Source organism: Pogona vitticeps, chromosome 2, assembly GCF_051106095.1.
Source record: "Pogona vitticeps strain Pit_001003342236 chromosome 2, PviZW2.1, whole genome shotgun sequence".
NCBI lineage: Eukaryota > Metazoa > Chordata > Lepidosauria > Squamata > Agamidae > Pogona > Pogona vitticeps.
Genome location: NC_135784.1, coordinates 59,906,464 through 59,931,534, shown reverse-complemented (window position 1 = coordinate 59,931,534; position 25,071 = coordinate 59,906,464). Strand labels below are relative to the sequence as shown.

The following is a 25,071-nucleotide window of genomic DNA, read 5'->3' as shown; positions in this document are numbered from 1 at the left end:
CCATTTGAGGGAGACTTGGGGGTGTCTTTTTAAAAGTGTTTTTTAAAGATGCTTTAAAATATTACATGACACAAGGAAATAATGAGGTTGATTCAGCATTAATCAAGAGAAAATGAATACACATCAAAAAGCAGAGATGTACTGGAAATAAGATAAAAACCTTTTTGTGCTCATGTCACGTCTATGAAATGTTTACAAACATCATGGGGCAGCCATCTAAGGCCTGTATGGAATTATAGAAGCCATTATAAATACAAATGGGCCCCAGAGATGGGGAGTAGCACCACCGATATCCAGACCTTGCCTCTAAGATCTAGGAATGATTAAGAGCTCACATGTTACACCATGACTCTGTCACATCCATACATCTGTTTCAGGCCCACTGCTCCTCTCTCACTAAGAACCCAGGCCCAGGTGAGCTCTTCTGCAATGGTTAGGCTTGCACAGTTATAGAAAACTACTTAGAGTCAGACTGCAAGGTGGGAGGTGGCATTAGAAATTGTTAGAATTCTTCTCCCTTCTTGCACTGTGTCACTTTCGTAACCAATTAAAACAACAAGGACATAGGGAAAAATTAACACACATTGTAGCTAACCACACAATAAAGAGGTAGGTTTGAATATTCAGTTATGTGGATAAATCACTGCTCATTGCATTCTTAAAGTAACACACATCACTCTTGATTTATCAGATGTCTGACAAGCAGTTTATGATATGAATATACCTAACTTTTTGTTCCTGTACGTTATTTTTCAGTTTGGCTCATGGCAGTCTCCTCATAGGGCAAGATCCAAACCCTTGGATGTGGTTGAAGTTCAGGAAACAAAGACGGTCTCTGAGCTTTATTTATCTATTTACAGATGTATACAATGCATTTTTGAGTACTCTACTCTCAGAAAGTAGTTTGCCTTTTATCCAGGTCAATCCTACATGCTGTAGAAACAAATGTCTCATGACTGAGGATTCTGGCAAACCAAGTAAACATTGCACCTGCTTCCAGCAGTAGCAGCTCTTTTATACCTGTGTTTTTTGGAACAGTGGTGTTGAGCCTTCATTTGGCATTAGTCCAACTCTTATGAATACTCCCATCTACTGCATTAGCTTGTTCTCTGTGGCCATACCCGTTGGTCTGTTGTTGGGCTCCATTCCTGCTATAATATATTTTCCACACATTTATCTCAATTATTTTGGATGTACTTCCTTCTGCTAGGGCTGACTGGCATTTTCAGAAACTGGCTGTATTAGTTTTCCCATTATCATGAAAAATACTCCAACTGATTTGAAACACCAGAGGATGAGGTACCGAAATATATTATAAATACTAAATTCTAGCTACTAGTTTGTAGCATATTTCTATAAATATTGTTGCTGTCAGAGCAGGACTTAGGACTGGCTTGCACAGTTGAAGTAAAGATGCTATACTTAATTGCACCACTTTCTATTTTGCCATACAAGGGAGCATGCCTTCTAGGTGCAAATTCTTTGTCTCCTCTGATGAGACTCTTAGGCCTGTTACAGTGGTCCAGGCTATATAGAAATATGAACATGTGAAAAATGAATACTGTTATACAATTTACTATTTAATGTATTTCTGTAATTATGTTTAGAAACATGTGCCCAAAGAGCATGTGCACAAGAAGCTCTTCAAAACAGAAAAACTGGTTCTCAAAAAGATACGGACACCAAAACGCGCAAAACACTTTTCAGTGTCAAAGGTACTTCTTGTTATGTTACCAAAGAAAGATATTATGTAGATTTTTACAGGTTAATTTCAATTGCTTGCTGTGGGGATAGAGGGGAGAGAAAGTTTGTATTTTAATTTGCATAGCAATTTTATATGAGAATGATTTTTTTTCTGAAAGAGAATCCTTTTCATAATTCACTTAAGTTCTTCTAGGGCCACAACGCACATCTAGAGAAATGCAGTCTTCTTTCTATTATAACACTTTCTCCCCATCAACATGATTTCCTTTGTTACATATGACTCCAGAATTAGACATGCAAAAGAACCAGTGTTTACATTCCAAAGATAACACGAATGAAACACAAGCTTCTTTTAATATTATGTTTCCAGAGATAATATTGATGGCACAGAAGCTTTTAATATATTTATACAATTATACCTATTTAACTACATAAGGGAGCATGCCTTCTAGACACAGAATCTTGGTGTCCTTGATCAGACTCTTAGGCCTCCTTCATGAGATTCTTAAGACCAGAATAGACTTTAAACACAAATAATGAAAGCCACAGAACAGTAGTGTTATGCATAAATGAATCTGTACTATAGTAATAGCATTACAATGCTGCTTTTAACTCTTTCGATACTTAAAGCAATTGCTAGTCAATAAAATGTTTCCTTTCAAGTATCTGATTTTCTCACAGAAAGGAGGCTGCAAAATGAGGGGCAAAAGCTCAGTCATTCTGAGTGAGGACAGGAGATGTTTATTTTGCTCTGATTTTACTTTATTAACTACATGACATTTCCAAGGAGCCTATTGGAAATGAAGGTTTGATTTGATTTCATCATCAGACAGACACATGTTATTGATTACAGGCAGCGTGCAAGCTGTTGCATGGAACTAAGTTATGTTTTCTGCCCAGTGAATCTAATGCTTGATCCAATATGTTCTTGATACAATCAACCACGTCCATGCTGCCTTAGGTTTTACCCACTGGTAAAGTGTGTGGCCCTTGACATCCCTCCCAAATTGGAATTTAGCCCCTGTTCTGAAAAATTCTGGCCTACACGATAGTGGGTTGGCATCAGCATCAGAAGAAAATATGATACAAAATCTGTAATTTGAAGGAATAAGCAGCTATGAATAGATGCCCCTAAACCGACATTTCACCACAATATAATGCAAGAAACCATACAAATTACTATGGCAGCCTTGTGCTGCATCCAAGACCGTAAGTATAAAGCAAGTGCCACTCCTGGGTGGGATGCACTCTGGTTAGCTGGGATCTTGCGTATTTTTATCCAGAATACTGGAACTGTAAGTGTACTAACATGTGAAGTGCATTTGCAAACGTAGCTTGTAAGAGAATATGGTTAGTGCTAAATCAGGCAAAATGCTCCATCTGAATCAGAGAAATAAAGGAGGTTCTACTGCTGTGGGTAAAGTTGAACTTACCGTGGGATACATCTGATATATATTTCTCTTTCCTTTCATCCCATCACAATCACCCTGCTCATAAACTTATTCTATAGGGTCCCTAAACTTGCAAGCACAAGATTGGGCATATGTAAGAAATGCTAGGGGAACGTAAGCTATTTCCCTTCCCCAAGCATTTCACCAGAGCACAGTCTGCTGTCCTCTGAAGATGCCGGCCACAGAGACTGGTGAAACGTTAGGAAGAACAACCTTCAGAACACGGCCAAAGAGCCCCAAAAAACCAGAACAACCATTAGATCCCGGCCGTGAAAGCCTTCGCAAATATATTTCAACTTACTTTCTCAACCATGGTTCCCCATGCATTGGCTGAAACCCAGTAAAAAAAATCACAATGAGAGTACACCCATTTAATCAATGGAACTTACAAAGGCGTTAACCCACCAGATCCCCACTGATTCAATGGACATACTCAATTTGCAAATTAACTCCTGGATTTCAGCCTTTGTCCTGCAAATGTGTGTTGCATAAAAATAACATCTTTTTTTTTTTTACCAGAGTGCTGTGAGATCAAGAGATACCATGTACATCCCATATTCCCGAGCAAGTCATTCAGTTGTTTCTGTTGGTAAGATCACGTAATCTGAAACTAAGTCACATTTCCTCCACAGAGAAAGCAGGAAATAAGAAATAATTTTTTTCACAATATACATTAGATGACATATTTTAAAAACTCGGTAATGTTAATTCTTATTTGCGTGGTTGCTGCAGAACAAGTGCAGGCAGTATCTGAGTGTTGGGGGCTATTTCCCCTCCGCTAGGCCATGGAGGGTTATATACATTCCTTCTATGTGTAATCCCCAGCACTCATGGGGATTTTTCTCCCCAAAGTTACATATCATAACCTAAGAAGCTTCTGTGAGTTGTGGTTTGCCATTTGAACAAAATTCTACCATCAGGGCCTGTTTTAAGCTTTGAGCTTTAACAAAACAAAAAACAGATCTGAGCGAACACAATTATGTTTAATGAAAAAATGCTTACAAAGATCTCTTGGAGAGGACAATTTATGAATGGAGAACAAAAACTAAAAAGGGGTTTGGGGCGGGGGTTCAGAAGCCTGGAAAGTCCCAGCACTCCAAAGACCACATTTTTACATACTCCTGTAGTAGAACAGCAAATATATTTGATGAAAATATGTTCAATTTTAAGATCCTTCTTTGGATAGCAGTATCAGTAGTTTACGCCAGCTATGTAATATTCGTGAGGCATGTCTGTCTGTCTATCTATCTAAAGACCCAAGGTGGTTTACTTCATAAAAAGACAAGATTTAAAAGCTAAAAATAATATGTATACCAATATTTTAAAAGAATCACACTAATTGTACACTAAAAATGGTAAACAAAATCAAAACCAAAAACAGAGTTACAAGGCATAGCACTCCATTTTAAAAAACTGTCTCGGACAGCCAATCACTAAGAGAAAGCCTGCCTGAAGAGAAAGGTCTCCATCTGCTTGTGGAAGGACAGCAAAAATGGGGCCAGCCTTGTCTCCTGTAGGAGGGAGTTTCAGAGGCTTTTTTCCCCTCCATCCCACGTTCAGTATATTTTATACATAGGTAAACATTTATAGGAATCCACCCTATTTTTAGTTCACTATTTCAGTTGCACACCAGAACAAAAATAAATAATAATCTTGTGTTGCCTTCAAGTCAGTTCTGTCTTCGGTGACCCTTTTCAGGATTTTCTAGGTAGAGAATACATTTCGGCGGTTTCCCGTTCCCTTCTTCTGTGGGTGCTCTGGCACTATGCACCTTGCTCAGGGCTACACAGGCTGCCTCTTCTCCCAGGAGACACAGTGGAGAATCAAACTCTAAGAACAAAAATAATTCTGAAAACTATGTATATCTGTTAACCTAGAGTTACCCCTTCATGAGTCAGGATTCACCTGTTGAAATAGCACCAGATCAGCAGAGGTGGCAGATGTCACGACAGTGCCCCAACTCTGCCAGCCTCTGCTCCTCTGTCTAGCAGCAGTTGCCTACTCTTTGAGGTCAGTGCTTTGTAATGGTGTATTTTAAAACAACAGCTGCTGCTGCAGTGAAATGGCCAACAGCACTCCTTTGGGGCCATCCAGCATTTGCCAGGTAACTCATGCACCAATCTAAGGAAAGATCCTTCATTAGAGTGACGTTTTGTGAGCCAGTTGATAGCAGAGGACTCTTCTGCCATCAATGCATTGCCATAATGTCAAACACTATTTAAAGTTTGTTAAACTTTGGACAGTACATGCTGCTGCCACCAAAAGATTCCCATGGGCTTTCCTAATTTTTTGTTCTGAGACAAAACAGTGTAGATTGTCCCTTGGAGCAGGGCACATTATGGTGTGAGATGGCCCAGGTAATGTTGTGTTGTTCTGTTGCAGAAAGCAGCAGAAACACCAGAAAGAGGTTGACACACCACGAGATTGGGGGAAGAGGTGGCAGAGTGGATGAGGCAGCTTCTTCATCTCAGCTGGCAAAATGCCTTGGGTTGGCCCTGATTTCACTGTAATCAGTTGAAAGTGATCCCATTTAGTTAGGTGGTCTATACAACAGATACATCTTGCAGTTATTGGCAGGGTGGAGGGGAACCAGGCTGTATGCGTTACCTTAATTAGCCAGAAGAGGGAGCACAGGCTGCACTCTTCTGCAAGTATGAAGTTCATGAAAGCTTTTATTCTGAATCCTTTTGAATCTCATAGTCATCTTCTGATAAAAATGACAAGTCTGGCTTTAGAGAATTTGGGCTGCAAAACATACAAATATTTAATAAATGCATTGTATTCTATTTCTAACATTTATTTATACATCATGGTTCTGAAGAGCTAACCTTATGACAATGCCCCAATTCTGCTCCTCTGTCTAGCAGCAGTTGCCTACTAGACAGATATATGATTAAATTCAGGCAATTATATTTGTACAAATTTAATAATTTTGTACATAAAAACCTGAGGAGAGTAATGCTGTATTTTAATCCACACTAACACATTCTGCATTTCAAAATGCTATAAAGGTGGGTTTGTAGCCTGTATAGCATTCAGAAATTGAAGACAGTCAGTCCATAAAAAGTGTTGTTACTGTTAATTAATTTTTCTTTTATGTATGCTTGTCCTCGTCTTATTAGTTAGAGGTTGTAAGTCATGAGTTTTGTATTTTGTATTTAATTTTATCTTAGGGACCTTTTACTTGTGGGGAGAGGAAGTCAATTAATTTTTTATTCATTTATTTTTATTTTTTCTTCCCCGCCTTTTCTCCTGGAGTGGGGGAAGCTTGTCTTTTCCCAGGGAGGACCCCCACCAACCATTCTTATGGGACATGAGTTGATTCTGGTGGTGACTGGTAAAGGGAGATACGGTGTCTAGAGGAATGGCCATTTCAGGAGAAGCCAGACTCATTCTTTAATACTGATCCCAGGTCTTAGTGTTCTGGCCCTCACCCAGGTGGAATCCTTTGCCCTCCACTCTGACCCTTTTGTTTGCTGAATGCCAAGTCAATCCAGAACAAGTCTCAAGTAACTGCAGATTTCATTGAGAATGAAAGGGTTGACCTGGCTTGTATCACAGAGACCTGGTTGGGTGCTGAGAGTGGGGTAGCCCTCTCTCAGATTTCCCCCCCTCCCAATTACTCTGTTAACCATCAGGGCAGACTGGATGGCCACAGAGGTGAGGTTGTCATTGTGTTTCAAAATTTCATTAGGACTGCCTCTCTGGCCAACACCAGGTCAGAGTGCTTCCCTCTATCTGTTGACCAATTCACGTACTGATTCCCCGCGATCCAGCACTATCCCTTCCAAGGCTGACAGACTTTCTCTCTGCTGCCATATTGCAGTTCCCCAGTTTTGTGCTTCTGGAGGATTTCAACATGAATGCTGAGGTGTTGGTTCTTGGTCCAGCCTTGGATTTCATAGGCACCATGGCCTCCCAACAGGTGAATGGACCCACACACATGGCAGGTCATACGTTGAACCTTTTTTTAAGCTGGCCAGGGTGAAGGAGATCTGAGGATGACCAATTTGACTCTGTTGCCCTTGCCATGATCAGATCAATTGTTGTTGCTTAGTCGTTAAGTCGTGTATGACTCTTCATGACCCCATGGACCAGAACACTCCAGGCCCTCCTGTCTTCCACTGCCTCTCGAAGTTGGATCAAATTCATGTTGGTAGCTTCGATGACACGGTCCAGCCATCTTGTCCTCTGTCGTCCCCTTCTCCTCTTGCCTTCACACTTCCCCCAAATCAGGGTCTTTTCCAGGAAGTCTTCTCTTCTCATCAGATGGCCAAAGTACTGAAGCCTCAACTTCAGGATTTGTCCTTCCAGTGAGCACTCAGGGTTGATTTCTTTCAAAATGGATAGGTTTGTTCTCTTTGCAGTCCAGGGGACTCTCAAGAGTCTCCTCCAGCACCACAATTCAAAAGCATCAGTTCTTCCGTGGTCAACCTTATTTATGGTCCAGCTCTCACTTCCATGCAATACTGCTGGAAAAACCATAGCTTGAACTATGTGGACCTTTGTTGGCAAGGTGATGTCCCTGCCTTTTAAGATGCTGTCAAGGTTTGTCATCGCTTTCCTCCCAAGAAGCAGGCGGCTTTTAATTTTGTGGCTGCTGTCACTATCTGCAGTGATCATGGAAACCAAGAAAGTAAAATCTGTCACTACCTCCATATCTTCCCCTTCTATTTGCCAGGAGGTGATGGGATCAGTGGCATGATCTTAGTTTTTCTGATGTAGAGCTTCAGACCATTTTTTGAGCTCTCCTCTTTCATACTCATTACGAGGTTCCTTAATTCTTCCTCACTTTCTGCCATCAGAGTATCATCTGCATATCAGAGGTTGTTGATATTTCTTCCAGCAATCTTAATTCCGGCTTGGGATTCCTCCACTCCAGCCTTCCGCAGGATGTATTCTGCATATAAGTTAAATAAGCAGGGAGACAATACAGTGGTACCCCGCATAGCGATGATAATCCGTTCCGAAAAAATAATCGCTATCCAGATTTGTCGCTATGCGGGGGAAAAACCCATAGGAACGCATTAAAACACGTTTAATGTGTTTCTATGGGGAAAAAACTCACCGCTATGTGGAAATCCTCCATCCGGCCGCCATTTTCGCTGCCCGGTAAGTGAGGTAAGGGCGCGAAAACACTGTGTTGGCCATTTTGTTTACCCGGTGGCCATTTTGGAGCCGCCAATCAGCTGTTTTTAAAAGATCATTACGCAATAATCAGTAAGCGAAACGCTTACCGATCATCGCAAAGCGATGTTTACCCATTGAAAACATCATTATGTGATCGCTTTTGCGATCGCAAAAACCTCATTGCTATGTGGATTCGTCGTTAAACGGTGTGCTCGTTAAGCGAGGCACCACTGTATACAGCCTTGTCATACTCCTTTCCCAATTTTGAACCAATCAGTTGTTCCATATACAGTCCTAACTGTTGCTTCCTGTCCCACATATAGATTTCTCAAAAGACAGATAAGGTGGTCAGGCACTCCCATTTCTTTAAGAACTTGCCATAGTTTGTTGTGGTCCATGCAATCAAAGGCTTTTACATAGTCAATGAAGGAGAGGTAGATGTTTTTCTGGAATTCTCTGGTCTCTAGTTCCTCTACCCCTTCGAAATCCAGCTTGTACTTCTGGGAGTTCTCGGTCCACATGCTGCTGAACCCTGCCTTGGAGGATTTTGAGCATAACCTTGCTAGTGTGTGAAATGAGTGCAATTGTACGGTAGTTGGGGCATTCTTTGGCAGTTCCTTTCTTTGGAATTGGGATGTAGACTGATCTTTTCCAAACCTCTGGCCACTGCTGAGTTTTCCAAACTTGCATATTGAGAGAAGCACCTTAACAGCATCATCTTTTAAGAATTTAAATAGTTCATCTGGAATGCCATCACCTCCACTGGCCTTGTTGTTAGCCATGCTTTCTAAGGCCCACTTGACTTCACTCTGCAGGATGTCTGGCTCAAGCTCAGCAACCACACTATCTGGGTTGTCCATGAAATGCAGGTCTTTCTAGTATAATTCCTTTGTGTACTCTTGCTACTTCTTCTTGATGTATTCTGCTTCTGTGAGGTCCCTACCATTTTTGTCCTATATCATGTCCATCTTTGCAGGAAGGGGTCCTTTAATATCTCCAATTTTCTTGAACAGATCTCTGGTTTTTCCCTTTCTATTATTTTCCTCTATTTCTTTGCACTGTTCATTTAAGAAGGCCCTATTGTCTCTCCTTGCTATTCTTTGGAAGCCAGCATTCAATTTTCTGTAACTTATCCCTATTGATCAGATCAATACCTACTGAAATTAGGCCTGTCAATGACAACCCCCCTTCGTGGGGAGAGGGGAACAATTAAGATTGTCCATCCATGCAGGGTATTAGATCCTATTGGTTCCAAGATGACTTGGATGGGTTTCCAGATGAGCTGATTGGTGTGGGTGTCAAAACCCCGGTTTCTGAATGGAATCTGGCAGCAACCCAGGCAATCAACTCCATTGCTCCTAAACACCCTGTCCTTTGGAGGGCTTGCTCCTCCCCATGGTTCAGCAGGGAGTTGCCAGCTTTGAAACAAGCTAGGAGAAGGCTAGAAAGCATCTGGAGGAAAGCTCCCTTGGATGATAATAGGACTGTGGTTAGACACATGTTTGGTTGCTATTTTACAGCCATCAAGGCTGCTAAGAAAGCCTATGATGTGAGATGGACGACTAAACACGAACAATCATGCTCCACCATAACATCATACTACTGTGAAGGCTAATGAAAGGAAAAAGGAAAGAAACTGATTGTGAATATATTGTGGATGGGACTTCCAAGTAGCATTTAAGAAATATTTTATGGAATTTGTCTAATCTGATTTAAACTCACTGCTCAGGCTTTAAAAGTTTATCCACTACCTCTAGTCGTCTGTGGATTGTGTCTACTAGCCTAGAAAACCCTTTCAAGGGTTTCAGATTATACCTTCCGGGGAGGGTCTGAGTTATCTGGAAGGATTAAATGTTAATCATTTACTCTTTCCAGCACTCCCTTTACCCAACCCTCTTAAATCTTAATAGTGGCGTACGTAGGCAATTGGGGTGATTTTTGAGCTTGTGGTGCCATAGGAGAAGAGGAAGAACAAATATGAGATGGATTGATTCTATAAAGGACACCACATGCTTGTGTTTACAAGAGCTGAGCAGCACTGATGAGGACAGGACATTTTGGAGACTGCTCATTCACAGTGTTGTCATAAATCAAATATGTAACATGTAACAACAGCAATGTCACATCATTCTAGAGTATATAAATTAAAATATCCCTCTCTCTTTCACCCTCCTTCCCTCTCTCTCATTCTCTCTCCGTGTGTGCCTCTCTCTCTCTCACACACACACACACACACACACACACATCTCTGGATGGGCTAAGCTTGATTATTGTTGAAGAAAGAAGTGAGAGAGACTCTTACAAAAAGAGATGGCAGAGGAAAGAGGATTTTGCCTCCAGTCAGTTCCTAGCAGGGTGGAGTTCGGTTTCACATGTCAGTTCTTTATGATTGGCCAGGGTCAGATGCTTGCTTTGAATTTAGAATTTATTTGGTGGGCAAAATCTTGTTGCAGAGGTCTTTGTGTGCAGTTGTGTACGTTGTTGCATTGTGTACAAATTTCATGCACTCCAAAATCACCAAAAGAAGCCTTTAATCAAGAGTAGTTTGCTGCTGCTGCTGCTGATATTATCGCTGGATTTCAGCCAGTATGTTAATAGTGGGTACAATAATTCTCTAATTTAGTTTCCATATAAACATGATAATCTGGACAGAATAACTGAAGACTTTAAAGGTGGGAGACCATTCAAAGAAATGGAGGATGATTGGTAAGAAAAGATCATTAGCACCTTGCAAGCATTTCTGAAATCCTCAGTACAAAATAGTTCAGCTAAAAGGAAAGCATGGCAGTTCTTACTTGAAATGTGTATCTCTAGGCCAATAGACTGCAAAACTTTTCCCAAATATTGTTACCTTTGATGTTACCGTTGGAGTGGCATGAACTTACATGTGGCTAGAAGGTCAAAATTACATCCCACTATGCTTCTGTCAATTTATATTCCAGTGTCAGTACTTCTAGATTTCAGCTCTGAAGTTTTTCATCCAAAGGCTTATTTTTATTTTCTGTCCAGTTGTTTCTGATTTACAGTGATTCTAATAGGTATCTGAGAGAGGTTTACAATTGCTACCTCCTCTTCCCATCATGGCTTCCCATGGCTGCATGGGGGGTTTGAAACCAGGCCTCCTAAGTCCTCATCAAACACATTATCAACTACACCACACTGGCACTATAAGTATTGTTGTAGTAAGAATATTTTATGAAAAATCAGAAGTATGCCTTTATGATGACAGGGAAGGACTTTTTATTTATTTTAGTACATTTTATCTCACCTTTCCTTCTGGGAGTTCAAAAGGGATAAAACCAGAAAAAAGTTTAAACATAAATTTAAAATATCTTTATAATTAATTACAAAACCCACTGAACATAAATACGTAACATAGCAAATGATAAAATTAAAACAGCAGGCAACATTTTAAACATATTTAGAAGACAAAGTAGATTAAAAGTGCTCATTAAAATGACATAGAAAATGCCTTTTGAGGAGCCAAGGCCTCCACAAATTTCCAGGTGGCCATTAATGATGAAATGAAACTGGTCCTTCCCTTAGGAATAAGTTTTAGAACCAAAGAGCAGCCAATGAAAAGACCTTCTTTTTAGTCCCAACTATAGAGGAATCACAGAAATTGTTGGGCATTCAGAATGTGATCTTATTATGTAAATGCATTATTACCACACTGACACACATGCAGTGACATCAGTCCTGTCATTGTTATGTAGCATACAGCACATCATATTTAATGACAGATTGAAGCGATGTAAGTAAAAATTCCTCTCCACCAGTTGGACAACATCTCCCACAGGTAAAGCAAATGAAATGCATGCAAATTTGCATTCATCACTTATCTTTTACCAAACTGGTATTTCTATCTCATGTGAATTCATTTAGCATTCACACAGGGGAATTTCTCACCATAAAGCCCTAATTAAAGGCCAGTTCACAGCAGCTCTCCTAATGTTTTATCTTTTGTACACAAAGTATATGAAAGTAGAAGGCCTTTTTCTAAAAAAAATGTCATCTCATGAAGCAGTTTATTTCATCAGCTGAATAAATAATACAACAGCTTCTATCAGATCCATTTAATATTTTTCATTTGGACAATGCTTATGTGTAATATGGGATAAAATTACTAGTTCTTTGCTTGCACCTGATGTGAATGAAAGTAAGGATAGGCAATTTCTTAGAGGTCTGGGGAATTTAGAGTGTCACCCTTACTTGTATCTCCTACACCTTTTTTTTAAGCCTATAAAGGCTTTGGGGGCCTTTCAAGAGGCACTGGGATCATATTTGCCAATGATGGAGACTGTCTTGAGCAAGTTTTGGTCAAGAAAAAACTTTTTTCCCTGACAAGAAATGACTAAAATTCCTAAAGACCAGGGACTTTTTTAAAAAGGGAAAAATCTTATACATGAGAGGCCTGTGGGTTGCGGCCTCCCCATTTGGAAGTATTAGGTCAATTCCTTCAGGTGTTTTATTATTATTCGATTTGTTTTTATATGGATTATGTTTTCCTGAGGTTATATTCTAGGTAGGAGACTTCTGGAATGTTAATAAAAATATGTGCAAGAAAATACATAAGGCATTTAAAGACATGCTATAATTTGATATTGTTTTAAGTACATATACATCCAAATTTGAATCAGGATCCCAGCATACATAAAGCCAGCCTTTGCTTGCTAAAAGCAAACTAACTGATATTAGTTACTTAACAGTTGTTCAACTGTACATGCCCATTTCTATACCACCTGTACCTTTTGTTCTAAGGCAAAAGAAGAAAATTAAAATTCGTGAAAACCTTCAGCATCTGTGAAAATCTTTGACTTCCTATGACAAATGATAACTCAAAATTTTCTAAAGGAAATGTGCCATCTTTATATATAACTGAAGACAATGCAGACACAGACTCAGTAATACTTAATAAGGATCTGCCAAAAGCAATGAGAATTAATTAATCTAACCCAAGGAAAAATATCCTGCTTATAACAAATTAAATTCCCAAGCAAGATAAATATTTAGGCTGCATTAACGAGGGGCTAAGGAAAAGTAATATTTTTCATCTTTTTGATTCCTTTTTTTTTTAAATCAGGAGGAAAACTATTCCCTGGCCTTGAAACCAAGGTATGACATATTTATCAGTTAAACAGTAGTCATGTAGAGGGCCCATACATGGCTATTTTAATATTTAATACAATAATTCATCTTGTTTCCAAAGAGATTCTTTGAGATTATTATATGTACAAATACAGGGATTCTATTCCCACCCCTGAATGTATTCTACATGCAGTAGGTTTTAAAAGAAGCTTTTGTGTTTTTGTGTGTGGCTACCGTGTTTCCCTGAAAATAAGACAGGGTCTTATATTAATTTTTGCTCCAAAACACATTAGGGCTTATTTTCAGGGGATGTTTTTTTTTTCATGTGCAACAATCTACATTTATTTACATAAAGTCGTCATCTTCTTCTGGTTGCTGCACAATGGTGGAGAGCAGGGTTTCACTTAACTAGGGCTTATTTGGGGGGGGGGGTAGGGCTTGAATTACAAGCATCTGGAAAAATCATACTAGGGCTTATTTTCAGGTTAGGTCTTATTTTCTGGGAAACAGGGTACTGTAGTACTGTAGCCACTGGCAATGGTGCGGCTAAAAAATATTGTAAATAAATAAATAAATAAATAAATATTTACTTTTCTCTGCTTTGCATATGGATAGTGCAGAGGATAATCCTATGTATAACTATTCAGTCTTGTAAGTGAGTTCAATATTAGTGTATCAAATTTTCCATACCTGAGATCCTCCTGTGTGATAGCACAGAAAAGATTCTGCCAGCAGAACATTGCTAGATTCTTGATTTGCTCCTTGGACAAATGTAAGTCAGGCCACTGTAACAGCCCATCTTCCATGTGTGAAAAAAGATAATGGGTATCTCATGTGAGAAAAGAAAAAGTCAAACTACTATTACAATATTCTGATTCATGAGCAGTTTGCACAGGATTCTGGTCTATATGTTAGAGATGGCATAACCAGGCAGTGGGAAGATTTCTGTAATCTTCTTTAAGCAGCACAGCCATGTTAATCCAGATTCTAGAAGTCTTCAATAAAATTAATAACACACTCCCGCCCCCAAGGAAATAGCTGAAATGCATATTCCTTTCTACAGATTTGTTACTGTCCTGTTTAGAGGGTGAGCCCACTTATATTACTGACAGGGTGTCTAAATTTTTATTGATTGCTATGAGAACTAAAGAGAAAATGTTGCAATCACCTTGAAAGAAGGATTCATATACTCCATATATGAGTTTTCTGTATGTTCTGTCTTTTTATAATCTTGCTGGTCTGTGACTGTAATAAAGAATGATGATGATGATATTCCTTTTAAATTCCAAGCCCCTTTTTTAATCTACTCTTTTTCTCTGTTTTAGGCTTCAACATCAGTTGGAAAAAGGTATGCACAATGAAAACATTACCATCCAATTTGCTCCAGAAAGGTTTCTAAAGTAAATTGGAAAGAACTATCAGGGTGTGGGAGCCCCTTTCACCCGTGGTGTCTGTTCTGCTGGTGAATGGACACCACTGGATGCAACCCTTGCTAAGTGCACATGTAAGGAAAATGGTTACATGAAACCATGGTTTGTCCTCTGTAACATGCAGTCAGATTTATTTAGGATGTTAATTTTTAAAACACATGGCAGGAAAAAAAAACCTAAATTAATTTCTACTTTAGACCATAACTAAAGTTATGACTTTAATTTTATTAAACTAAAATTTCTTTGCTATAATTCAGGACAGATGTCACTGAATATATTTACAATATATTTTATGGTAAATATATTGCTTTAACAATAAACGTTTATGCTGTGAAATGATTGAATAAAATTTCCCAAGTGCTGTGATGCAAACCTTGCTAGATGTATGAGTAAGCATGGTGAAATATAATTCAGTATGCCATTTGCTGATACATTTCTCCTGTGTGCGTTATGTGCTGTCAAGTTGTTTCTGACTTATTTGCATATATGAATTAATGACCTACAAAAAACCTCTCAAATCTTAAACTAAAGGCCATGGGTTCTTCTGTTGAGTCAACCCATCTTAAATTAGATTAGAACCCTCTTTTCCTATTGCCTTCAAGTTTATGACCATTATGGTCTCCTCTAGAAAATTTTGTCTTGCTGTGTCCAAATTGCCATAGGCTTAGTTTAGTCATTTTACCTTCTAATAAGAGCTCAAGCTTGGTTTGATTTAGAGCCCATTTGTCTTTTTAGCAGCCCACCAACAACACGTTACAAATGAATTTATTTTTTCCTATCAGTTATGTGCATTGTCCAACTTCCATATCCATACATAGCATATCTCTGAATGATCTTAACCTTGGTCTCCATTGACACATCCTTATATTTAAGGGTCTTTCTAGCACCTTCATGCCTACCCTTCCAAATCCCAATCTTCTTTTGATTTCTTGGTTGCTCTCTCCATTTTGGTTAATCGATGCACCAAGGCACAGAAAAGCTTGAACAATTGTGGTCTCTTTATTGTTACAGATAAAGCTATGTAATTTTTCTGTAGTCATTATTTTGTCTTCTTAATATCCAACTGTGATCCAGCTTTCACACTTTCTTTCTTGACCCTTCCATTAATCCTGAATTAATTTATTTCCACAATGCAAGATAAAAACCTGAAGGTTAATTTTTCTATTGTAAATATCTATACAGTTTTTTAAATTATGCATAGAGTGGCACTTTCTGTATCATTTCTCAACCATAGCACTTGGATTTCGTCCTGTGAATTTTAGAAGGTTATTTCAAAACCTCAGATTGGGATGCATTGTACAGAATGGCTATGCCAGGTCAGATGTATCCTGAAATTTCAAGATCAAAATCCTAGACCATGGAACAGGTCATTGTGAGGCCTTCTCTGTTATGGAAGCAGGGTAGGCAAAGGTTGGAAGGGGAGGTTGGAACAGATTGTGGAAATGATCATGAGAAAAATTTGGATCATCATATCCAGAATCTAGTTAAAACCAGAGACAAGGGAGAAAGCCACTTTTTTCCCTTCCTCCTCCATTCTTTTTCCCTTTTTTTTGGACAGACAGAAAAATGCCTGCTGGGAAATGGTGGTTAGCCTCTAAAGCTGCCTCATGCTCAAAAATCAAAGTCTTCTTCCACCAGTGTTGTTCACCCTGAGATTGGTCCCTCCATTGGAGGCTGGCAGAAGTGCAGAGACTCCGTGATGCTTAAACTAGTAATCCTACCTACTATAATCCTACCCTACCTATAATGTGGAATAAAATAAGAAATAGGTGAGCAGGAAGATGTAAAATATATCCAAATCACTATCACATTGAATATATACAGCTGGGAAATTACCATATTTTTCGCACCATAAGACGCACTTTTTCCCCACAAAACAGGGGGGTGGAAAGTCTGTGCGTCTTATGGAGTGAAGAAAACAGATTATATTTTCCTGTTTTCTTCTCCTAAAAATGGGTGCGTCTTATGGAAAGGTGCGTCTTACGGAGCGAAAAATACGGGTATACTAAAATGTTTCTTAGATATTTTCTTCATATATCCAGCACCTCAAACATTGATGTATTCAAACCAAGTTTTAATTAATATGCAGTTCATTTTCTTCATAGGCCCCTTTCAGGAAAAAAGACTGACCAGCAACAAAATGAAGATTATGAATCCCCTTATGAAAAAGATATCATAAGGTACAGATAATTGTTAACCTTAATTTCTATCCAAGTATATGTTCTTTTGAGCTCTCTTTACACCTGGTCTAGGGAACCTTTCTTGGTTCACGTGCTGAATTTCAGTTTGGGAAGATTCCTGGAAACTTTTAAATTAGTATTTTCTTTGGAGCAAATGGCACAAAATAAGGTCAAGGAACAAATGAAAGTGGGGGCATGTATGTTTTCAACATTATTTTACTCTCTTTATTGAAGGCATTCAAACACTAAGACTGGTGTGCGTTTTTCTGCGAAATAAGCAGAAGTGAAAATAAAATATTAAAAACAGTGGAATGTACAATTCCTCATCCTGGTTGACTGTATTGATTGACATTTCCAGAGTTCACAGATCAATTATCATACTGGATTATGGTTTAATTAAAAAGTAAGGTAAGTGACATTTCAGAAACAATTTAAATTTACAGCAACATGTCACATTACCTTTTGTTTAGGGTGGTGGCCTGGAGGAGGAAACAAAATGAAAGGATTCGCCAAGCAGAGGAACGGCGCCTATTGCTAGAACTTAGAAAAAGGCCGTGTTCCCGAAACCACTGTTTTACACCTACAAACTCTCAGCAATGTAAGCTTGTTTATTTTTATTGAATATTATTCATAAATGTAGAGTATGGAGGCATAAGGTGTGACCTTTGAACGAGGCTTTCCCTATCTAAAGAGATCTATGGGGGGGGGGACATGCTATTTCTAGTAGATAGGACAGGAAGTTAAATCTGTGTATTGAGTTGTTATAATCTGAGTACTGTACATGTAGAAAACCCTGAAAAGATTTACCATAAGCCAGAATTGACTTGATAACATTGTTGATAGTGATGTTTTTGGGTTCCTCACACATGCAGTGATGTATGTATGTTATCTCCAAATACTGTATGTTATATAAGCCATAACCTACACCACTGCCAATGTGAGAAATCCAGAAGTAGCAATGGATTATACAGAACTCTGTCCATCGATTCCACCTCAACTTTCTGTCCATTGTAAGTTCCACTTCCAATAGAACAGCTCTACTTAGTCATGTTGAGGGAAAATGTCTAATTTCAAGGGCCACTCTTCATGCCCTCATGTTCCACATTCACCACTGATTCAGTGTATGCCATGTAAATTTCTATAACAGGATTTTGACTACTAAGTGAATACAATAAAAACTACATGACTAGAATACGTATGCTTCAAAATGGAGTAAAATAACTCAAGAAAGCACGCTTGCTGTGAAGCCACAAACTGAAACACTGTTGGGATCCAGGCTGTTGTCGCAGTCCAACACAGAATATAGTGGGGGTTTGATTCCAGGAAGTAGCAGGGATTTGAATCAAATTTGGGGGCCAGGCATTGCTAGGAGATAGGAGAAAGGAACAGCACAGAGAAAAGGTTCAAAGAAGAGAAAGGAAATTTCAAGAAGTAGGTTACAATGTAGGATTATTTTTTTCCACAAGCTGGAGACATCCTGGTACTTCTGTGAAGGCCTGGTGTGGTAGGGTAGGGATTGTGCAATATCTCAAGAACAGGAAGGCAGGACCCTTGAAGGCTGTTCATGCCCTTTTTAGCAGAACAGGAAGCAGCTAATTCAACTTGAGGATTCAACCTCTAAATACTGGAATGGTTAGCAAAGCACACTTCCTACTTTAAAAAGATCATATGCACATTTCTTGTTCTAAAAAACAAGAACGTTTATATTGCTGAGAAAAATACATTAAGATAGGAGAGTTATTGAGAATTCTAGCTAACCAAGATTGAGATGAGGGAGCTCATCTCTCAAGGACAATGGGATGATGTAACATCTGTTCTTTCAAACATCAAAAAGAGAAACGGTCAAACACTCCTCCCCATACAGAATGTAAGCTGAGTTACTTTCAGTCAGGCTTCCAAAGATAGTGATTTTATTTCAAATATAGATTTAGACTTTCAGCATAGCCAGTGATTTCAGCAAGCAGAACTTGTTGTTTCCTGATATTTTGAGGCTGAGAGGACATTCACAAAGCAAATAATAGCAATATCAAGATGCTTGAACATCAGCAGGACAAACATGCAAGAACACTAGAGACTGGGGATTTTTACAAGGATCTGTGTGTCAAATGTTTCTTTCTTTGAGACTGTTCCTTCCCGTAGATATTGATGAGCATGGCTCAGTCATGCCTCATTGATCAAGAGAGGAAAAAACAAAAGAAATAAAAAGATGACTGGCAGATTCATCACAAGCTTCCTTACAAAGTAACCAACAGAAAATGACTGATTCTAACCAACTTGATTTGGAATGCTTCCTTCTCAATAGGATATGTCATCTCAATAGGATATATGCCACTATAGCAGTGGTCTCCCACCTTTTTGACAGCAGTGACTGGTTTAGCATGTGTGCAGGGGTGTGTGTCTGTGCATCTGGGGGCATGTGTGCATGTATGAGTGTGTGTGTGTGTGTGTGTCCATGTGTACATGGGGGCATGTGTGTGTCTCTGTATGCATGCATGAGTGTATGTGCGTGCATCCATGTATGGGCAGGGGACATGCATGCATCTGTGCATGTGAGGGGGTGGGAGATCTGTCTCCACGGCCTGGTCCTGCTAAGACCACAGACTGGAACTGGTCCGCAGACCACGTGTTGTGAACCCCTGAACTATAGGATGTCCTTAGAGAATTGCTATTCACTCGCTCTTCCTTTTCTTGCTCTGTTTCATCCATGATTCATTATAACATTCTTATGTCTTCATTTTTTTCTCACTCCTTTCCCATTGTCATTCCTATCACCCTTTGCATATTTTCTTGTTCATCTTTCCTTTTTTTTAAAGGGGCCATTTAAACATTCAGTTCTCATCCTCCACCTGTTCTCTCCCAATCAACTGTAACAATGACATGTGTCGGTCATATCCAAAAACTCATTGCACCCACGTATAATGTTAAAAGCAAGCACTGGTGATTGCAGCCAGCTCTCTCTTGGCTGTTATTATAAATGAAGATAACATGGTGAGGTCCAGTGGTCTGCTACATTTCACCTGAAAAGTCAGACCACGTGTGCATGGTAGTGGCCTGGTAGGAGGACAGGGGCTTTGCTATTGCCTATGGAGCAGCTTCACTTGCTGCTATTAACATGTGGGCTATTCATACTTTCATCCTTAATGCTAAATCCATTATATTTTGGAATAGGAAGTACCATAAATTAGTAGTTGTCTTATGTGAGGGTGCAACTACACAATAGAATTGACATGCTGTGAAATCATATCTGGGAAGTTGGGTTTTCCCAGGTAAATTTGTGTTAACTGGCCACATAGAGAGAGGAGGAAATTGACAGTCTTTTTTCATCTTAACCTAGCTCTTCTACAGCTCTCCTGATTTGCTGGAGGCACAGCTACAGAACTACCTTAATAAGCTATACACAATGATCAAGTGGTAATTTTCTCCTCCTGTTCCTCCTCTCTTTTTCTCTGGTATCTAGGTGTCCTAGTACAGTGGTTCTCAAACTGGGTTTCCTAGATGTTCTTGGACTGAAATTCCCAGAAACTTTCACCATTGCTCGATGGCCAGGATTTCTGAGAGTTGCAGTCCAAGAACATCTGGGGACCCAAGTTTGAGAACCACTGTCCTAGTGCAACAGTACTGGCGCCAAGCCTTTTTTTAAAAAGGAGAAATCACATTATTTGCAAAGATCCAGCAGTGGATTTTTCCACTGCTCCCACCAGCTTCTGCCCTATTGTGCCAACCATGAACATTACTTAAATACTTTTCTGCACTGGTTCAAGCAACCACACTGCCAGAATTGATGCAAATGGATCTGATGTTTTGTTTTGTTTTAAAAAGTAGATGCCCCAGAAGTGGAGCAAAAACATATGGATTTGAGGGGGAGAAAGTCTTGAGTTAATTTGCATTGGTGTTTATGTCCTGTAAAAAAAGCAAACTAGAGTATCCCAATCCGAAAGCATTTTTGTCATTCAGTGTAGTCATACCTTAAGTTAAGAACAACCAAAGAACTGCTGGATAGCTCAGTGGTTTAGGTCTCTGGTTGCAAAGCCAGAGGCTGGAATTCAATTCCCCACTATCCTTTCTTGAGAGGGACTGGGCTCAACAATCGATTGATATGTTCCTTCCAGCTCTGAAGTTCTAAGTTTATAAAGTTCAGTGACAGGAGACTGAAAAGTGAAACCTTAATCTGTGTTGTGTTCTAAATCTAAATCTACATAAAAGGCAAAAGAAATTTAGAAGTTATGATTCATCCATTGCCAATATGTTCCTAGTCTTCATTGACTTGATGACAGTTTTTGTGCTAAGAAACAAAAAAGACTGACCATGTGGTTTTACATATAAGGTGGTTTTATATTTAGGTTGTGGTAAATCCTGCTATGCCCAAGGACTTTTTTTCCAATTCTGCATAATTACTATAATGACCGTTTTAAGCTTGGTGCACACTCTTTCCATAATGTAGACATAGGATATAAGTAAAACAGATTTTGCAACAGAATAATTGTTTTAAAAGAGAAAATCCATTGGTCTGTTATAATTATACAATTATACAATATTCTGCTGCAAAACATATGTTCAAGATGCCTTACTAATAAAATACTACAGTTTATCTGCATTCTACAAGCCTAGACAACCATTTGTCAGATCTGCTTTGACTTGTATTCCTGCATTGAGCAGGTGGTTGGGCTTGATGGTCTTATAGCCCCCTTCTAATTCAAATTATTCTGTAATTCTATGATCAGCTAACCTGTGAAGAAGACTTCTCAGGTTAGCTGAGAGATTATTTGTTAAAGTCAGGACACATGTTGGTGCATTTTAAAATAAGCAAAACAGTAGATTACTCATCTTTAATATATGATCCCAACATGTCTGAAAAAATCCAACTTTGTTTATTTTACAAAACTCAAAAAGCCTTCATGCCTTGAGGCTATAAACAGTCATAGTGTTTATTGCTGGTATAATTTTTTACTTGAAGACAGGTTAATTCCTATCCACACCTCATATTTTATGCTAACAAGTTCAGTTTAAATATGATGCAATAAGAACATAACACATAGCATGGCATGCACCTGGCATTTTGTTTTAATTTAGGATCTTACTCAGTGTATATGTTCTGTTAGAACACTTATGTACTGCCAGTACAGGTTACAGAACTGTGCTGGGGTAGAGAAGTCAGTTCCTGCAGCCATATTCATTGAAGAATACAGCACTAACAACCCGCTTATAGTGCTTAGTTTAACCATCTTTTATCACTTTTCGCATGCAAGAGATGATGAATCTGAAGATAAGACTATTCTGTTAGCATGTAGGCTCTATGCAGAAGCAGAAATTCTAGGATATCTGAGTTGTTGCTGACATGTAGAGCCTACGTATAACGTGTAATCACTCTTCTTCAGATTTGTTAACAGAAAGAGACTGAGGGAACAGGGATCTCCCCCTGACAACTGTGTAGACAGCTCTGGATTCAGTAATAACTGAAGAACCATTATCTTTGTCTTGCAGTTCAGATGTAAAATGGAGGTCTATGTGCTCCATATTATAGACAATGTACGTAGGTACAGCTGGGATACCTAGGCCAGTGTTACGTTGTGGGTCCATATACGAGAACTGCTTCAACATACAGTTCTTTATTCCAAAGAGGATATGACAAACACAAGACACACATTCAATAAATCCCCATAACTACGTCCCCAATCAAACCATCTCGGCATCACCACATTACAAGGTCCACTTGTCTCCTACAGCTGTCAGAAACCTCCTTTAAAGTGACCAATACATGACAGACAGTTCACACAACTCACGTTAAGACTGCTGCATGCTACTTTTACCCTGAACTAAGCAAATAGTTGCTGTTCAACTGTATGTGTCGCAAAGGTAAACAAATATTCATTCACAAGCACAAACTCAGATGCATCAACTCTCTGTCACACAACACATAGAAGAACAGTTTGTATCTTCTATAACAATATTGTTACACATCTACAGCTCATGTCAGCTTTCTCCTGATTTACTTACTCATTTAGGAAGGTAGCACTGGGGAAATATCACCACATCTCCTTACTTTAAGCAGTGTTTTTAAACAAGAACTTCCATGTTTAGACTTTACCCAAAATAACAGGACTATTTGTATGTCATTTGAATTGATTTAAATAAAGGTACTTTTATTAAACATGAAAATATTATTTTTAGCCATGCTTATCATTTTGTAACTTCTATATTTTCTAAGGAAACACATGCTGCTACTAAATAGAATCTTCTGTGCTACCTATGTGCATATTCCATAGTCTTTGGTCATGTAGCTAACATCTGTTTTGCACTCTGTAGTTCTACCTGCTTCAAGAGGTAACAAGTTTGATAACATTGGATTTATTTCACTTAAATTTTCTGGACTACGATTTTGGTATTTAGTGTTTATTGATCTATGTAGTTTGTTTTGTTAACCACCTGGAATAGTGCTTTGGCATGAATAAGGTGGTATATAAATTACAGTAATATAATATATATACAGTGGGGTCTCTACTTAAGAACGTCCCTACTTAAGAACAATCCAACTTAAGAACAGCTCCATTTGCTAAATTTTGCTTCTACTTGAGAACAGAAATCCAAGATAAGAACAGGAAAAAAAACCTTTCCTGCTCTTTTTTAAACCTTAGGTCATCTTAGGTTAAAAAAAATTCTCCCCCTAGTGGTAGAGTACGTATTAACCAGCTTTGCATTAGTTCCTATGGGAACTAATCCTTCAATGTAGGAACGCACCTCTACATAACAAAAAAACAGCCAGAACGGATTAATTGGTTTTCAGTCCATTCCTATGGGAAATTTTGCTTCAACTTAAGAATGTTTCAACTTAAGAACACCATTCCAAAACGGATTAAGTTCTTAAGTAGAGGTTCCACTGTAATAAAAAGTATTTGAAATCTAAGTGCACAAAATTTTCTTGATCTAGCTGGTAGTCAACTGGAATATTAAAACTCATACCTTAACAATGCCTTCTCCCCATTTCTGATCACATAGATCAAAATCTGCAATCTTCTGAAAACCTTTCTGAAACTTTGTTCACTTTGATGAAGCCTTGGATGAAACAACATCACAGTCGTCCATACACTGTGATGGAAGAAACAATTGTTAATCTCCCTAGAGACTTCCCTTACAGGTAAATGAAACATACTAACTTTAGCAATATGTTTTTCAGTTCCTCTCTTTTCAGTATGTGTATATTCACAAATGTTTAGCAATCGTTCATAAAAAAAACAGAGTTCTAGTCTCCTGAATTTCAGATGAAGGAGCCCCAGGTATTCCTCTTATCCTATATTATTTCTACAGCGGGCTTAGGATGATTAATGTATCAAGCGCAGGGAAGATCAATGGTGCAGGAATAAATTGTGCATTTTCCCTCCACTTCATTTTGCTTTTTCAGATCTCCTTTCAGAGCTTTGTCTCTGAGCAAGCATTGGAATTTCAAATTTCTTTCTTGCTTCACTTCTTACAACATACTCAAGATATGGTAGCTCAGGCTTTCCAGTCTCAAAAGGCTATTAATAACGATAGCATTTTTCCTCTGGAATTCACCAGTAATTTAAGAAAAAGAACAGTTCTAGACAAATAACTAACCATGGCACATATGAACACAGTTCTGTTGTCAAAATATTGTATTTCTTGTACAACTAAAAGTGAACATTTTGGCCTTCAGAAAAGAAGCTGCTTCTCCTTTTATTGTATTAATGGAATGGTCATTAGGTATTCCTGGTGGCACTTTTTAAAATGTTCACTTAGTTTGCTAGATAGCTTGCTAGTTGCCCTATGTATTTTTCTGCATTGTGTAAGACTGGTAGTCTCTCGGAAGTAGGGACATGGTGGTGCTGGGGGTTAAACTGCAAAAGCCTCTGGGCTGCAAGGTCAGAAGATCAGCAGTTCGAATCCACGTGACAGAGTGAGCTCCTGTCGCTTGTCCCAGCTCTTGCCAACCTAGCAGTTCGAAAGCATGTAAAAATGCAAATAGATAAATAGGCACCACCATGGTAGGAAGGTAATGGCGTACCGTGTCTAGTCACACTGGCGATGTGACACGGAAACTGTCTTCGGACAAACACTAGCTCTATGACTTGGAAA

At 38.8% G+C, this 25,071-nt stretch overlaps 1 protein-coding gene across 1 annotated transcript in view; it reads left to right on the top strand.

Moving 5' to 3' along the window:
- LOC110091165 (uncharacterized) overlaps window positions 1–25,071 on the top strand; it is a 103,448-nt gene that overhangs the window by 50,828 nt on the left and 27,549 nt on the right. The window contains exons 19-26 of the mRNA XM_072989524.2: window positions 757–831; window positions 1,608–1,715; window positions 3,675–3,744; window positions 13,369–13,400; window positions 14,699–14,721; window positions 16,909–16,983; window positions 17,454–17,581; window positions 23,977–24,115. Of these exons, the coding sequence (XP_072845625.2) occupies window positions 757–831; window positions 1,608–1,715; window positions 3,675–3,744; window positions 13,369–13,400; window positions 14,699–14,721; window positions 16,909–16,983; window positions 17,454–17,581; window positions 23,977–24,115 (650 nt within the window). The remainder of the gene's footprint in view (window positions 1–756; window positions 832–1,607; window positions 1,716–3,674; window positions 3,745–13,368; window positions 13,401–14,698; window positions 14,722–16,908; window positions 16,984–17,453; window positions 17,582–23,976; window positions 24,116–25,071) is intronic.